The sequence below is a fragment of the Crinia signifera genome, chromosome 3 (assembly GCF_055691185.1).
Source record: "Crinia signifera chromosome 3, ASM5569118v1, whole genome shotgun sequence".
NCBI lineage: Eukaryota > Metazoa > Chordata > Amphibia > Anura > Myobatrachidae > Crinia > Crinia signifera.
The window spans coordinates 58,708,245-58,724,217 of NC_139219.1; the positions used below are offsets into that span (position 1 = coordinate 58,708,245).

General features: G+C 42.6%; 1 protein-coding gene across 4 annotated transcripts in view; it reads left to right on the forward strand.

Moving 5' to 3' along the window:
- The window catches only part of RCOR3 (REST corepressor 3), a 59,748-nt gene that overhangs the window by 15,265 nt on the left and 28,510 nt on the right, over positions 1-15,973 (forward strand). For all 4 annotated transcript variants that reach the window (XM_083175859.1, XM_083175856.1, XM_083175857.1 and 1 more), the window contains 2 exons: positions 1,020-1,144; positions 5,278-5,356. In XM_083175859.1, the coding sequence (XP_083031985.1) occupies positions 1,020-1,144; positions 5,278-5,356 (204 nt within the window). The remainder of the gene's footprint in view (positions 1-1,019; positions 1,145-5,277; positions 5,357-15,973) is intronic.

Consider the following 15,973-nt stretch of genomic DNA (forward strand, 5'->3'; position numbering starts at 1 on the left):
ACTTTCGCTTCTTAAATAGATTTTTACTATTGTCCAATATATTTTTTGCTTTTAGTCCTGCAATCCTAGCACCCATCAGGGCTGTTTTATTTTGTTTGCCCAGGCTATCACTCGAGGCAATAAACACAACAGAATTGACTTGTGGTATAAATGCATGGGCAAAAGGCATAAGGGTAGAACTGTATTCATTCAGGAGGGCAGTTATATATTAATAAATCAATGTAGAAATTGACATTTATACAACTCTTAATATCAAATGTTCCTTAAAGTGTCTCCCACAATAACAGTCCAGATTTTAAGAATATACATGCTTGAGCACAAATGCTTAAATCAAACCTTAAAATCCAGGTTTTAAGATGTAAGGTTAACTGTGCTTGTGCATAGATGATTGTCAGCTTGACTGAGCTAATTAAGCCACATGCGATCAATGATGGATATCATTAAAACCTGGACTGTAAAGCCCTGTACACAGGGGGCAACGGATGCCCCCAGCTGAATGAGCTGCCTAAGCACAGATCAGTCGGCACACATGCTATGCACCCGCGATGTGTGCTGAGCCGTCTGCTGAGCAGGGTTTTGCCTATACTTATAGGCAGAATACTGCAATCTAAGCAGGATAGACAGTACATAAACTGTCTATCTCTGCGGGAGATGGCGATGCGTGGGACCGCGCTTCGCCATTGCTATAGGGTGTAATCTGACATCTGTGCTTCATTTCTAAGCGATGTAGTCGGATTGCTTAGAAATGGGGTTTAAATCGGCCCGTTTGGATGCCCCTTTAGGCTGCCTTTAGGATTAAAGTTTGGGAACCACTAGTGTACAGACAGTTGTCACTGGGAAAGCAGCAGGGTACCAATAACCATGATATTGTCTGTATATTATGTCTTTTCATTGTACTAGTACATTTACACTAAACTTTCCATTTCCAATTTTATTTTTTGTTATCGTCCAGAATTTAGATACATTTAAGTTAGCAGTATAATAAAATAAGGCTACCCCGCCCCTTTTTTTTTTTCTAGCTCCCAGATAAGACCATAGCAAGCCTTGTAAAATATTATTACTCTTGGAAAAAAACACGATCTCGGACAAGTTTGATGGACAGACAGGCGCGGAAGCTAGCAACCAAAAACAACACTGGAGAAAGGTATTGTATGTCTCTATTTATTTTTTTATTTAGGGGAAGTAGCAATGCTTACTAAGGAAAATGTAATTAAGGCAGTGGGGCTATTCCATTAGTCCCAAAGGCACAGTGCAGGTAACAGGGATTGAAAATAAATCTTTGTTAAATAGCAGTGTTACCCCATAAGTTTTGGAATTTATCTCGGCTTCTATGGTTTAACGTCCTTCAATACATTAATTTACCGGGTTAGAAAAAGGGTCTCTAAAGCCTGAGGCGAACACCCTTTTTCACCGACAGTAAATCCCTGCACCTTATCACTGTTTTTACAGTTGTTTGGGTGAGAATAAGATCATTGTCTGTTATGGCATTGTCCTAATGGGAGCACAGAAACATTGGCCCTTTTTCTGGTTGGTGCGGTAATGTCCGCGTGCGTTCGTGCCGCCGATGTTTTGTGTCTGCGCATGTGCAGAGGCGTCTCTGCGCATGTGCGAACGGGACGCACGGCCAAATTCCGCATGAAATGTGTACACTACGAACAGGGGGTGGAGAGGGGCGTGAAGGGCTGTTTGGGCTCATTACCATATGTTTACACCCCGCGTTTCATGGGCGTTCCCATGAAAACGCTGGGCGTACGTATGGTAATGCGGCCGTGACGCACGTGTAGGGGGCGGACATTTGACATTGCCGGATGTCAGCTGCCCGCCCAGATCCCTGCTTTTGCACGGAGAAATGCCCGTGTGGTCTGAGGTTGCGGGAGCTGGCGGACCACTCGGCCCTGCATTCGATGCTCTGCGACCATCGAATGATGGGGGAGGTTCCAAGAGATGGAGGAGGTGTATCCGTAAGAAATTCACTCGTGCTCCGTGCGGTCAGCGAATTACCGTTTTCGGACGGAGTGAGCGATCCGTACGAAAGGCGGGGTTTAGGACGCACGGTCCTGGCCGCATATTCGGCTCCGGCCGCACCGACCAGAATAAGGCCCATTGTGTGGAGCAGAAGGGCAAAACACTGTTGTTTAGGGAAACCAGTATTGTAACACTGTTGTACAAGTATCACAAATAGTACCTAAAGCAGAACGAGAATATATGAGGCAGAAGCATAGATGCGCAATTAGGGATACACAGGGTCCTACTTCTGAAAGCTTAATAATAAGCGTGAGAGCGATGTCCGTGTTTTATATTTCTTTTAGCAATGTGTTATTTTACAGAGAGTACTTTGTAGAACAGTCCAAACTATGGCCCTCCAGCTCCATCATGCCTTGCCACAGTTTTGCTATTAGAGAATGCTTAAACTATGGCAAGGCATGCTGGGAAGTGTAGTTTCCCAGCAGCTGGGGACCACAGTTTGGCCATGCCTGTTGTAGAATAATACAGATAAATGAGTGTTCTCGGCTCTCCATCACTATTACATTTTAATAACATTTCAGACGCAACTTTGCACCAGTTATTGTTTTCAGAAATCACAACACAGCATACACCGGGGTTCAGTCTTTTATAACAGCCAAACCTATCCAGTCCAGCATTGTGGGAAATAAAATCTTTTTAAATGTTTTTTTTTTTCACTCTCACCAATATATAGCTTTTAGTATCCTAAACAAAACAAGTGAAGATTGACTTGTGTGATGTGTAAATACAATTAAATTTTTCAATATTAAAATGTGTAGAATAACCTGTCAATACTATGGCATGTATTCAATGCCGGTGCGAGCGGCCGGCGAGGGGGTTAAACTGCGAGGATCGCAGAAAACCAGTGATCCTCGAAGTTTAACCCCCGCGCCGGCCGCTCGCACTATGCAACGTTCCGGGGGAATCCTCGCCGTCACAGAACGGCGAGGATTCCCCTAAACTGCGAGAGCTGCGGCTAGTGCAGCAAACTCGCTGTAATTATCCTCGATTCTCGCAGCTTTTGGAGGCACATACGCCAATTCTCCCTCGCTCAAAAAACGGAGTGAGGGGGAATTTGCGTATGAGGGGGGTCAGTTGAATACTGACAGGGTGAGCGGTGACTGCGAGCAAAAAGTCCTGCTCGCAGTCACCGCTCGCCCACGGCATTGAATATATGCCAATGTAATATTAGTATTCCGTCAGAGGTGGGCAGTTTTCTATTAAAAGTTTCCAGTATACAAGTTGTGTATACAGTATGTTGTATTGTTTTTTGTATTGTGTGCATGAGTCTGTGAAGAAAGGGGTGTGTCATTGTGTGCATGCCAAGTCCCACAGCTGAGTATACAAGGAATCTTTCCTGGCCTCACATTTCTGCTTATAGGATTGTTGACATTGGTTTTTAGTATCTTCTCTTTACAAGCGTCTCAAACAGGACACACCGTCCGTGTACCCACAAAGTCCACGTTGATCTACTGGACATAGCTTCCCATGGTCTCTGTTCCTTACTTGGTCATATTCTATAAATATTCATTTTTTTACTCCGGGTGCATTGGTAACCAGTGTGTGCTTTAATGTGGAATGTGAGGTGGACTGTCTTCTGAAAGAGTGCATGCACATAGTATCAAACTAGCTTCACTTCCCTGGGCCAACCACCATTCACTCTGTTTAGGTCTCTGAACTGAATTTGTCTGCTCTGCTCAGGTATCTTCGTATCCACCAAAATCTGCCCATACTGTAATTTTCCAGATTCCACTAATTGGGGATCCATTTAGTTTCAGTACTAATTACACACTGCCACTTCAATCGGATTGTTTTCCCCTTCGTCAATCAGCATGATGGTTTACCCTGCGTCAATCTGTATGGTGTACCCCGTCTGTTATGCCACAGAGGGGAACTCTTCCACCTTAAGAAGCTGCATTGGCTCTCAGTGACTGCTATGGACAGGAGTAGTAATAGGAGTTTTGCACCTTGGCTAAAGCATTTTATTGTGGAATTAGGGGTATAAAAGTGTTGCATTATAAAGATGGATTTGTTTTGAACTCATTGTGGAAGTAGTCTTTTTGTGGGCATAACTAATAATTCTGATAAATAATAATTAAAAAAAGGATCTAATGACACCTGACAGTCAAACTGCAGCAAAAAACAAAACACTACTGTAACATTTATTTATAATGCTTGTGTATTCCTGCAATACTGTAGGTTTAGAAAACCTGAATTATAAATCTTACACCGTCCTCTGCCTAGCAAAGTGATGCCAGCAATGCTAGAGCACAAAATATTGCCTAAGTCTTCTGCAGCAATGTAGTGTAAAGTGAATTATTCACGGAAACAATAACTCTTTATAGATACTGTAAGAATTGCAGCGAATCGCTTTGGCAGGATGTGTTGAGACTTCTAGATTTACAAATGTCAGAGGACTACTGGTTATTACAGAAATACAACAGTATTTTTCATGAAGCGTAAATAGTAATCATTCAATATATACATTCATTTTTAATGCACTTAATTGTTAGTAACATGAAATATCCTTTCGGTTACGGCATACAAGTAAAAAGCATTCAACCGTTAAAATTCAAGTGGCAGTGATGTTTAAAACATAGGTGTTACCGTAAAGTCTTAAGGGGTGTACACATGATGCGATTTTGGTAGGCAATTTTGACTAGATAGTCTAAATCGCCTGGAAGGTTATCCAAAATCACACAGTGTTAAACATGCAGCCGATACCAATGCGCGGCGCCTCTGAGTCATTATCACTTAGCGAAATAGACTGCAGGCAAGGAAAATTTGACTAGATTGCAGACTATATTCCCACCTTGTGCTCCTTCCATAGACAAAAGGCATGAACATAGACAAAATCGCCAGTGCATATAGTCAAAATAGCTTACTCGTAATCGTCCACTAGCAAAAATCGTACCGTGTGGACACGCCTTTGGTTAAATAATTGGGTTGATGCTGACAACGACAAGGATGACTAGTCAAGTCAAGGGGCTGCATCATTCCTCACAAAGCTAACCGATTTTAGATAATGGATATGGACAGTTGTCTGAATAAAATATAGTAATGTCACGCATAACTTAAGCTAGATCATAGATTATTTAAATCAAATTGTGTCACAATATAGAAAAAAAATAATTTTGGAACCTATATATTTTTTCTTTTATCAAAACAAACCATGTTTAATTAAGTATCACTTTGTTAAATGGTAATGTGGTCTTCTAGAAACCTGTCCTAGCAGCAACTGAACTGAACTCAGCTTGTTGTGTTTATACTCAGTGATGAGGACGTTGAAGAAGCAAATCCTAAAGATGGAAATGACAGCGATTATGATCCGAAAAAAGAAACAAAAAAAGAGGTGAGCAAACTTTGTATTTTTTCAGTATAATGACCCTTTAAAGTGCATGCAGGGCTGTTCTGAGTTTGAGTTCTGAATCAAATTTAGCATAAACTAAAATAAATGCAGCTTCTTTATATTCTAAACTAATATCTATATCAAAAGCAGAAATTCTACATTTATAAATGACATATTTTTAGGATGCCATTGTTAGGGCACATCATATACCCAATTAAAGCTCCTGGGCCATAGATGTGCAAAATGAACGTTGGAATTGGTTGCTTCGAGTAATGTGGCAAAGTGTCTGCCGGATACCTATTTTACCACTGTGCTCAGGAAAATGTGACAGTTGGTGAACTCTCCTTGTGACCTACAACATTTGACCTGCTGTGACCGGTATTTAAAGCCACCTAAGGGGGTAAAATTTTCTAACCAGCAATCCTTTGCCCAGTTGAAACAAATCATGTCAGCCAGGCAAACCTTAATAGAATAGTTTGAAATATAAATTTATTTAAAAAATACAATTATTGAAATAATGTGTATGTGGTGAATAGTGTAATAATGCGAGGTAGGCAGACAGTAGTGCACAGAGAATTTATTCTAGAGTTTGAAAACAATGGACATTGGGAACATAAGTGACTGAGCTACTGCTCTGGGAAATGCATAAAGAATCTTAGGACTAAATTTAGTAAGAAGTAGGGTGTCAATGCTGCTGATCATATGTGACTCGTTATAGAAGAGTTTAAATATTCAATATGAATAAAGCAGGGGACACTGGAATGTACCTTATAGTGGGTATAGAAGCTGGCACTTTATATTTTTTAGTAGTGTTTCGTCTCCTCTCCATCTATACCCCTCCCCAAGCCAGTCTTAGTTTAGTGCCCTCGTGAGCTGGACACACATCTTCTAGCAGCAAGAGGAGGAAAGGCATCTGCTGCACTGCCTGTCCTGCTTGCGGTTTGCATAGGGGCCGTTGCATTGAGACCACTGTCTCAGGGGCTCCCAGACATCACCACACTCGAAGCGCATCACGGACCCCCATCCATTGACCTCACCGGCCAGCAAGCAACCCGTAAGTACAGCCTGGTTAGCGGGCAGCCATGTTTTACCAAGGTGGTCATTAGGGATAGCCCCGAGCGGTTTATATGCGCACATTTGAAAACGGCACCATGACTGGGGCAGAGGTATGGGATTAGACCTCCCACCCCTAGCCTACTACTGAAGACCCAGCAGTCCTAGCTCTTCAGTAAAGGCTGGTGGACATTTTAATTCACATGCTGCTGTTCATTTTATGGGAGAAATACCACTGCTGGGGATGGCTTCTCCTTTTAAACAGTGCTGAGGCTGACCTAGCTACATCACAGTTGGGTGTAGTTGTCGAGACCACACAATTGGGCGCTATAGTGGGTGTGTCGCGAAGCTGCTACTAAAAAAGGGAGCGATAGGTCCGTTTTTAACAATGGTACAAGAAAAGAAAAATAGTATCGTGAAACATTACTGAATTAAGAAAAACATACAATTTAATAAATTGACATTAGTAAACAGTGATGCACAGTAATAAAAGTAATAAAATGTAGTAAACCTTGAAGCACCTAGTGCACTTTGCTATTGGAAGTATGATGATAAGGATCCGTTCCTAGAGATTTTTTTCCGGATAATATATACAAGAAAACTGTGTAACCTTCAGGGAGCAAATAGGGCAGCACTCCTTTTTAAATGAAGAAAAAGTTCCTTATTTATTGGATTTCTAGCCACCAGCGTCACGCTGGTGGCTAGAAATCCAATAAATAAGGAACTTTTTCTTCATTTAAAAAGGTAACAGTCAGGTAACAGCGTTTTTGGAATAGTGGGACACTTGATATATTCACCCATCCATATGCAGGCTGTAGACAGCTGTGTGGCAGTGTTAGCAGTATATATATATATATATATATATATATATATATATATATATATAATAACTGGGCACTCGAGGACTCACAGATGCAGGTAAAACAAGACCAGTTTAATCCATAGTAGGTCTTACAGGCGTCATCAACGTTTCGGGGGCCGTACCCCCGTCGTCAGGACCAAGTGTAGACAGTGTGAAGTACAAAGTAAAGTGCAAGTGCATCGATATTTAAGGAACATGTTAACGAATCAGCGCTAACTTACCTCCTCCCTGTAGCCGTCCAGTGTAGTCGTTAACATGTTCCTTAAATATCGATGCACTTGCACTTTACTTTGTACTTCACACTGTCTACACTTGGTCCTGACGACGGGGGTACGGCCCCCGAAACGTTGATGACGCCTGTAAGACCTACTATGGATTAAACTGGTCTTGTTTTACCTGCATCTGTGAGTCCTCGAGTGCCCAGTTATTTCTTCCCTATATTCTGTGGGCAGTGCTCCGCTGCTGCCCTCTGCAAGTTGGCACCGGGGCAAGCTACCGTCTGCAGCTCACTTAAGTCCAGAGTGACGGCCCTTCTGGAGTTCTATATATATATATATATATATATATATATATATATATTCTGGCGGTATAAATAGGAATGGATCCTTATCATCATACTTCCAATAGCACTGAAACTAGAGGGAGGAAGATTCAGGGGAAATGTGAGGAAGAATTTTTTCACAGAAAGAGTAGTAGATAAGTGGAATAGCCTACCATCAGAGGTGGTAGACGCAAATACAGTAGTACAATTTAAACATGCTTGGGATAAGCATATTGATATCCTTACAAAAAAATAAGGATCAAATATGCTTTGAGGTAACATATTTAAAAAAAGGGGGCAGACTAGATGGGCCAAGTGGTTCTTATCTGCCGTCAAAAAAAAAAAAAAAAAATCTAATTCTAATAGCAGGATCAGTCTAACAGCTCCTTATACTGTGTGACGTGATCCCAATAAGCAGACAGTACCTTTTAAGCCAAGACACCTCTGCATGGGGGTCGTTATTCACCATGGTTATGTCTAATCTATCTGCTGAGCTGGAAGTCTCTCGTAAACAGAGGGAATCTTTCAGACAGGCAGCCTCTCCATATGACTTCAAACTGACCTGGGTCCATGTATTGGCTAGGTCAGTGGCTAGTCTGTCTAAATATGTGGTACCACCTTTGCCTGTAGTGGCCCCTCTGTTATCTAAGAAAAAAATCTGCTGCTGTTTTTCCAAATTCAGAGGAATTGGATGATATTCTCAATTCGGCCTGGCAACATCCTGATAAAAGGTTTCAGGTGTCCCGTTGCTTTCTGGTGACATACCACTTTCTTTCTGACAGCAGGAAGACTTGTGAGACTCGACTTCCAGTGGATTCTTCGATGTCCTGTCACTCCAGAAAGATGGTACTCACAGTTCCGGGAGCCAACTCGTTGAAAGAGGTTTCTGAAAGGAAGTTAGAAAACACCCTAAAATCAGTGGCGGGTGTTATGCTGCAACCAGCAATGGTTGCTGTTGGGGTGAACAAAGCTATTGAGTCTTAAACATCTCAGATAGCTGAGGCCCTTTATGCTGGTAAACTGGTTGAAGAGATTATTTCCCTGGCTGAATATATACAGTATACAGGAATCAGTGGCTTTATATAAGGGAAGCCTCTAAGGATGTTTGTACTCTGGCGTCTAGATCCTCTGTGCTGCCAATATCAGCTCATAGGGATCTTTGGCTACACCAGTGGCAAGCAAACGCTGAATCTAAAAAGGCGGTGGAAGCTTTGTTCTTGTAATTTTTGGGCCAGAATTGGACAAATGGGTATCCAAGGCAGCTGGGGGTTAATCCACATTTCTTCCATCTTCTTAACCGGCTCCAAAATGTTCCTTTCGGGCCTCAGGGTATTTTCCCGGGCCACTCCAGAGAAGGATCAACTCTTTCTCATGGTTTCAGAGGACACTGCAGAGCCACCGCAACTGCCTCCCACCAGGACCCAAAGCCCAACCGGAAGTCCAGCGAATGACTGGTTCCCTTCTCACCTGGGGCATCCCATGTGGGAGCCCGTCTACAGGTTTTCAGGCAGTCTGGACCAAAACCTGCCCGGATGCTTGGGTGTGGGATTTAATCAGTTTGCCCTCAAGGTTTTTTTTGTTGGCAATTGAGTTTTACCCACGCAGTCAGGATCACCTTCTGTATCAAGCTTCATTCAGTAGACACACACTGGAAAGGTCTTTGTGGTATGATTGGTTTTATATAAACTGGAACTGGTCATAACATGAACTTGTAATGAGAACAAGGTAACTGTACATGAATCACTGCATGCTGCATCTGTCTTTCTCCTTCATGTAACCTTCAGACACAGGAAACAACAAACAAGTATATACATACATCACAGACTGTAAGACACACAAACACAAATGTGACAGCACCGCCTGCTGTCCCTCCAGTGTAATTGCAACTTAAGTCTCATCTGATGTAGTTTTCTCAACACCCCTTCTCAACAGATGAGGCTTGATCCACGAGACCCATCTTTCTGGATAGTCTGTGATGTCTTTCTCCAACCAATGGCTTGGTGAGAATGTCCGCAGTCATCTCTTCTGTTGGGCAATATTCCAAGTTAAGAAGACCTTGTTCCTGTAGATCCTTCAAGAAATGGTATTTCACATCGATGTGCTTGGTCCTTGGATTTACCCGTTCTGTTTGAGCTAATGCGAGACATCCTTGATTATCTTCAAAGATTTTTGTAGATTCTACTTGTTTCTGTCCCAAATCAGCTAACAATTGTCTCAGCCATATTAGCTCTTGACTTGCTTGAGCTGCTGAAACATACTCTGCTTCTGTTGAAGAAAGTGCAACGCATGATTGCTTCCTACTTGTCCAACTGATCGGTCCTTCACCAAGTAGAAATATGTGTCCACTTGTAGACTTTCTGTCATTAGAGTCTCCAGCCCAATCTGCATCCACGTATCCAATCAGATCACAATTTCTGCTTGCTGGAAGATTAAGCACTAAGTTAATGGTTCCCTTTAAATAACGTATTACCCTTTTCACAGCATTCCAGTCCATCTGACTTGGCTTGGAGACCTTTCTGCTTAGAGTTGATACTGCTGTAGCGATGTCAGGTCTGGTAATAGTGGCAATGTACAGCAATTTTCCTATTGCCTTTCTGTATTGGTGATTATCTGGTAATGATGTACCTTCATTGTACATTTCCTTTATGTAGTTGGTCTCCATGGGAGTACTTGCCGGTTTTGCATCTTGCATCCCAAACTCTTCAATGGCTTCCTGTATCTTTTGTTTCTGGTTTAAGGTAAAGTCGCCGTTTTCTTCTCTTGATATTTGAATACCTAAATAGTGTGTTATATTTCCTAGGTCTTTTGTTTCAAATTCCTTATTCAGGATCTGCAGTAATTCCACTTTATCCCCTTCTTGCTCGAAACATACTAGAAGATCGTCCACATAGATTAACAGGTAGATCCACCTGTCAGTTATCTTCTTGACATATAGGCAGGGATCTGCTTTGCTTCTCACGAAGTCTTCCTGTATGAGGATTTCATTTAATTTTGTGTTCCAGGCTCTTGCCGCCTGCTTCAGACCATATATACTTTTCTGGAGCTTGCACACTAGGTCTGGACTTTCAGGGTCTTTGAAACCCGGTGGCTGTTCCATGTAAATATCCTCTTTTAGCTCGCCATGTAAGAACGCTGTCTTTACATCGAAGTGTCTTACTTGCATATCCTTTGCGGCTGCTACTGTAAGCAATGTCCTGATGGTTGTGTGCTTTACTACTGGAGCAAATGTCTCATCATAGTCCTCTCCATATTTTTGTGAGTATCCTTTGGCTACTAGTCTGGCCTTGTATCGCTCCACTTTTCCATCTGTGTTGTATTTAACTTTGAATGTCCATTTGCTGCCTATGGTTTTCCTTCCTGATGGCAGTTCTGTTAGTATCCATGTCTGATTGTCATGCATGGATTTAATTTCTTCTTTTGCTGCTTCTATCCATTTCTCAGCTTCCCTTTCTGGTAAGTTGGATATTTCTTCCCAGGATGTGGGTTCACATATACTAGTGGTGCTAGCTTTATATGAGAGACGCACTGGTGGTTTGCCTTTGTTCTCTCTGCTCGAGCGCCTTACTTCACCTGTTGTGCACTCTTCCATACCTTTGGTAATTGGTTCCAGACCGACTTCAACCTCTTTGATGGTATCTGTTGTGGTGGTGTCACTAGAGTCAGCGTTGTCTCCTTTATCCAGATCGGCTGGAATCATTACTTCATTTCTTAGCTCCTCCACAAAGGTCACGCTGTTGCTTATGGTTATCTTATCTGTCTTTGGGTTCAGAATTCTGTATCCTTTGGAACATTCACTGTATCCAACGAAGATTCCTTCTACTGCGCGATTCTGCAGTTTACTTCGTTTTTCTGCTGGAATGTACATAAATGCTTTACATCCAAAGACTCTTATGTGTTTCACATTTGGTTTCTTGCCATGCCACAACTCATATGGTGTTTTCTCCACTGTTCTTGAGAATAATCTGTTTTGTAAGTACGTGGCTGTCATTACGGCTTCACCCCAGTATTTGTCAGGTAGTCCTGAATCTGTTAACATGCATCTGATCATTTCTGTCAGAGTCCTATTCTTCCTTTCAGCTACCCCATTCTGTTCCGGTGAATAGGGTACGGTCTTGTGGTGCTCTATACCGAGCTGTCTCAGGAAGTGTTCTATTCTGTGACCTGTGAATTCACCTCCATTGTCGCTACGAAACACTAGTGGATTTCTTTGAAATTTATTTGTAGCCATTGTTATATAATCCTTTAACTTGTCCAGTACTTCATCTTTGCTTTTGATGAGATAAGTAACTGTGTATCTGGAGTAGTCATCAGTGAAAGTCACTATATATCTGTTACCGCTTGGTGTATGTACTTGCATTGGGCCACACACGTCGCTGTGTATGAGATCTAGAGGTCTCTGGGCTCTGTTCTCACTTTGTTTTGGAACTGTCATTCTTGTGGCTTTGGCTTTTATACAGCATTCACACCTCATGGTTGTTGAACAGTCTGATACTGTGAGATCCTTCGTTAGACCTCTCTTTTGTAGTTCCTTAATGCTGTCTGGATGCCTGTGTCCTAGTCGTCTGTGCCACATGTGAATACAGTCGTTGTGTTCGTGTGTGCTTAATCTCACCTGTTGTACTGTCGTGTCTAAGCGATACAGGTGTTTCTCTGCTTTGGCTGTGGCTACTGTTTCTGTTCCATTCTGGATAAGACACATCTTGTCTTGGAATTTAACAGTAAGTCCTTTATCCGTTAAGCACTTTACAGATATTAATCCGCCTTCCAATCTGGGAACATATAGTACATCTTTAATTGGTATTGTTTTGTCACTTTCATTAGTACTGGAGCATATGAGCATACCATGCCCTTTACCTTCTGCAGTGATATTGGTACCATCTGCAAGATAGATTGCTTCTCTATGACTTGTGTCAATCTCGGTGAAGAAATCTCTGTCGCTTGTCATGTGACTTGTTGCTCCTGAATCTATGAACCAACTAAAGTTTGTATGTGTTACTGTCGCTTTAAAAGTTCCATTCCACTTATCTGTGCATATATCTGTGAGTGCAGCTTTCACTTTCTGCTTGGACCCTTTTAAAAGTAGTTTCTGCTGTTCTTCTTTCCATATGGAACACTGTCTTTTTAAATGCCCGATTTTCTTACATCTAAAACATGCTCTTGTTTCTTTGTTATGCACCCTGATGTCTGTAACTTTGAGAGATTTTTCAGAGTCACTGTCCATACAATCCTGTGTGATTTCTTTCCTGCGCTGATATTCATCTATAAGCCTATTTTTCACAAAGTCTAGTGTGAGTTCTGTTTCAGGTCTTGTTTCCAAGGCATTTATCAGTGCACTGTATGTGTCTGGTAGACTGCACAGGAGTATGGCTACTATGTGACTGCATTTCAGCTCTTCTCCTATAGATCTGAGCTTTGCTACCATTTCCAGCAATTTACTTATATGCTCTTGCATAGTCTGCCCTTTGCCAAGTCTCATCTGGTACAGTTTTCTTAGCAGGAATAATTTGCTGTTTAAACTGCTTCTTTCATGTAGCTTCTGCAATGTCTCCCACATGCCCTTTGCAGTGTTTTCTCCATTTAAATGGACTAATTGATCATCCTCAACTAATAAGCCTATAGTTGCACGTGCTTGTCTGTTCTTCTTGTCCCATTCCTGGTAATTATCACTTGGTCTGTCTGTAGTTATGACTTCCCACAAATCATCTTTAGTCAGCAGCATTTCAACTTTAAATTTCCACAGTTGGTAGTTATCATTAGACAGCTTGGTTACTGCAAGTCTAAGATCTGTGCTGCTTGCCATCTCTTCTGCTTATCTGCTATTCCCCTTGAGTTATACTGTAATACTGGGTTTACTCACAGTTGCTTTGCAGATCTCTCAGAGATGTTTCTGGTGCCTTAATCCTTGTAAGCTTTACTCCTGGTAACTGGGATCCTCTTGTCTGTGTCTGGGCCCATAACCTGTTGGCAATTGAGTTTTACCCACGCAGTCAGGATCACCTTCTGTATCAAGCTTCATTCAGTAGACACACACTGGAAAGGTCTTTGTGGTATGATTGGTTTTATATAAACTGGAACTGGTCATAACATGAACTTGTAATGAGAACAAGGTAACTGTACATGAATCACTGCATGCTGCATCTGTCTTTCTCCTTCATGTAACCTTCAGACACAGGAAACAACAAACAAGTATATACATACATCACAGACTGTAAGACACACAAACACAAATGTGACAGCACCGCCTGCTGTCCCTCCAGTGTAATTGCAACTTAAGTCTCATCTGATGTAGTTTTCTCAACATTTTTTACTACAGGTTTGCCAGTTTCCAAGGACAGGTGTGTCATTCTAATGGTGGCTGTGGAAAATTGCGAATCAAGGGAGAAAAGGGTTTTATTCCAGCCTCTTGGTACCGACCAGACAGCTGGGTAAGACCCATTCTGAATTTGAAACATCTCAACCCATATTTGAGAAAGTTCAAATTTAAGATGGAATCACTTTGTTCCATGGTTGTGGTTTTGGAGCAGGACACATTCTCTCCTTGGAAATGGAAGGCTGCGTACCTGCATATTCCCATATGGCCGGCCCTCCAGATGTATCTCAGATTCGCTCTAAAGGAAATTCATTACCAGTTCTGGACCTTACCCTTCAGCATGTCATCAGCGCTCAGGGTCTTTACGAAGGTCATGGCGGTTATGGCTCTTCTTTGTCCGCAAGGCATTTTGGTGATCCCTTAGCTTGATTACCTTTTATTAAAATCTCCGTCAAGGGAACAATTGCTTTGGACCATATAAGTCACTCAGACTCTGTGGTACTTGTGTACTTTCACAGCTCCCATCATACAGAGAAAAATCGCATGCGATCTATTGCGATGCAATGTCATTTTTCACAGAAATTATGGACATGAGTTGACCTCATGTAAAATGCACCCCAAATGTAATTTTTCACACTGTACCACCCCCACTATCAACGCCAACCCGAAGCATGGTGAGCGCAGCGAGCCCGCGAGGGGCGGCGGTACGCGTCCTACGACCTTTTCATACCCCCACTATCCACGTCGGCGTGGAGTTGAGAATAGAAAGTGTGGCGAGCGCAGCGTGGCGAGCGGACATGGATACCTGTGAAGCCCGCGAGGGGACACGGATACCTGTGAAGGTATCCGCGTCCCCTCGCTGCGCTCGCCACGCTTCGGACTCGGTGGCTCGCTGCGCTCGCCACACTTTCTATTCTCAGCTCCACGCCGACGCTTCGGGTTGGCGTTGATAGTAGGGGTGGTACAGTGTGAAAAATGACATTTGGGGTGCATTTTACATGATGTCAACTCATGTCCATAATTTCTGTGAAAAATTACATTGCATCTCATCAGATCTCATGCGATGCGATCGCATGCGATTTTATCAAAAATGCATAAAAACACGGGAAAATCACATCGCATGCCACTACATATGGCATGCGATGGCATGCGATGGGAGCCGTGAAAGTACACAAGTACCGACTCTGTTAGTCTGATTGGTTGGATTCTGAATTTTTCCAAGTCACACAGCTGACACAGAGTCTTCTAGGCATGGTAATGGATACTAGACAAGAACAGATACTTTCTCCTGAGGAAGAAATATCTGCCCTTCAGGATATGGTCCAGTTGGTGCACCACAAGAAGGTGTCTGCACACCTGTGCCTCAGACTTTTGGGTTGGATGTTGGCGACCTTCAAGGCAGACCCTTATACCCGCTTTCACTCCAGGTCTTTTCAGCTAACTCTCGTCGCAGTGGATCCCACCTCTTCCTTCTCAGAAGAGTGTCTCTTGCGCCAAAGACACGAATGTCTCTCCTTTTGGTGGTTGGTTCCTTGCACCTATTGGTGGGCAAAAGGTTCAGAGGATTGGACTCTCCTCACCAGTAAACAGTGACCTGCAGATCCCAGTTTCAGAGCCTTTGGACTGAACAGGAAACAAAATTACCGATAAACATCTTGAAGCTGCGGGTGGGGTTTTAACTGGCTCACCAGCTGTTTTGGGGTTACACCATCAAAATGCAGTCGTACAACGCCACTGCTGTGGGGTATATAGATCGCCAGTGTGACACCAAAACCCACGCAGCAATGCAAGAGGTGATTCCTGGTTTGGGCAGTGGAACATGCCGAGGCACTGTCTGCAATATTCATCTCCGGC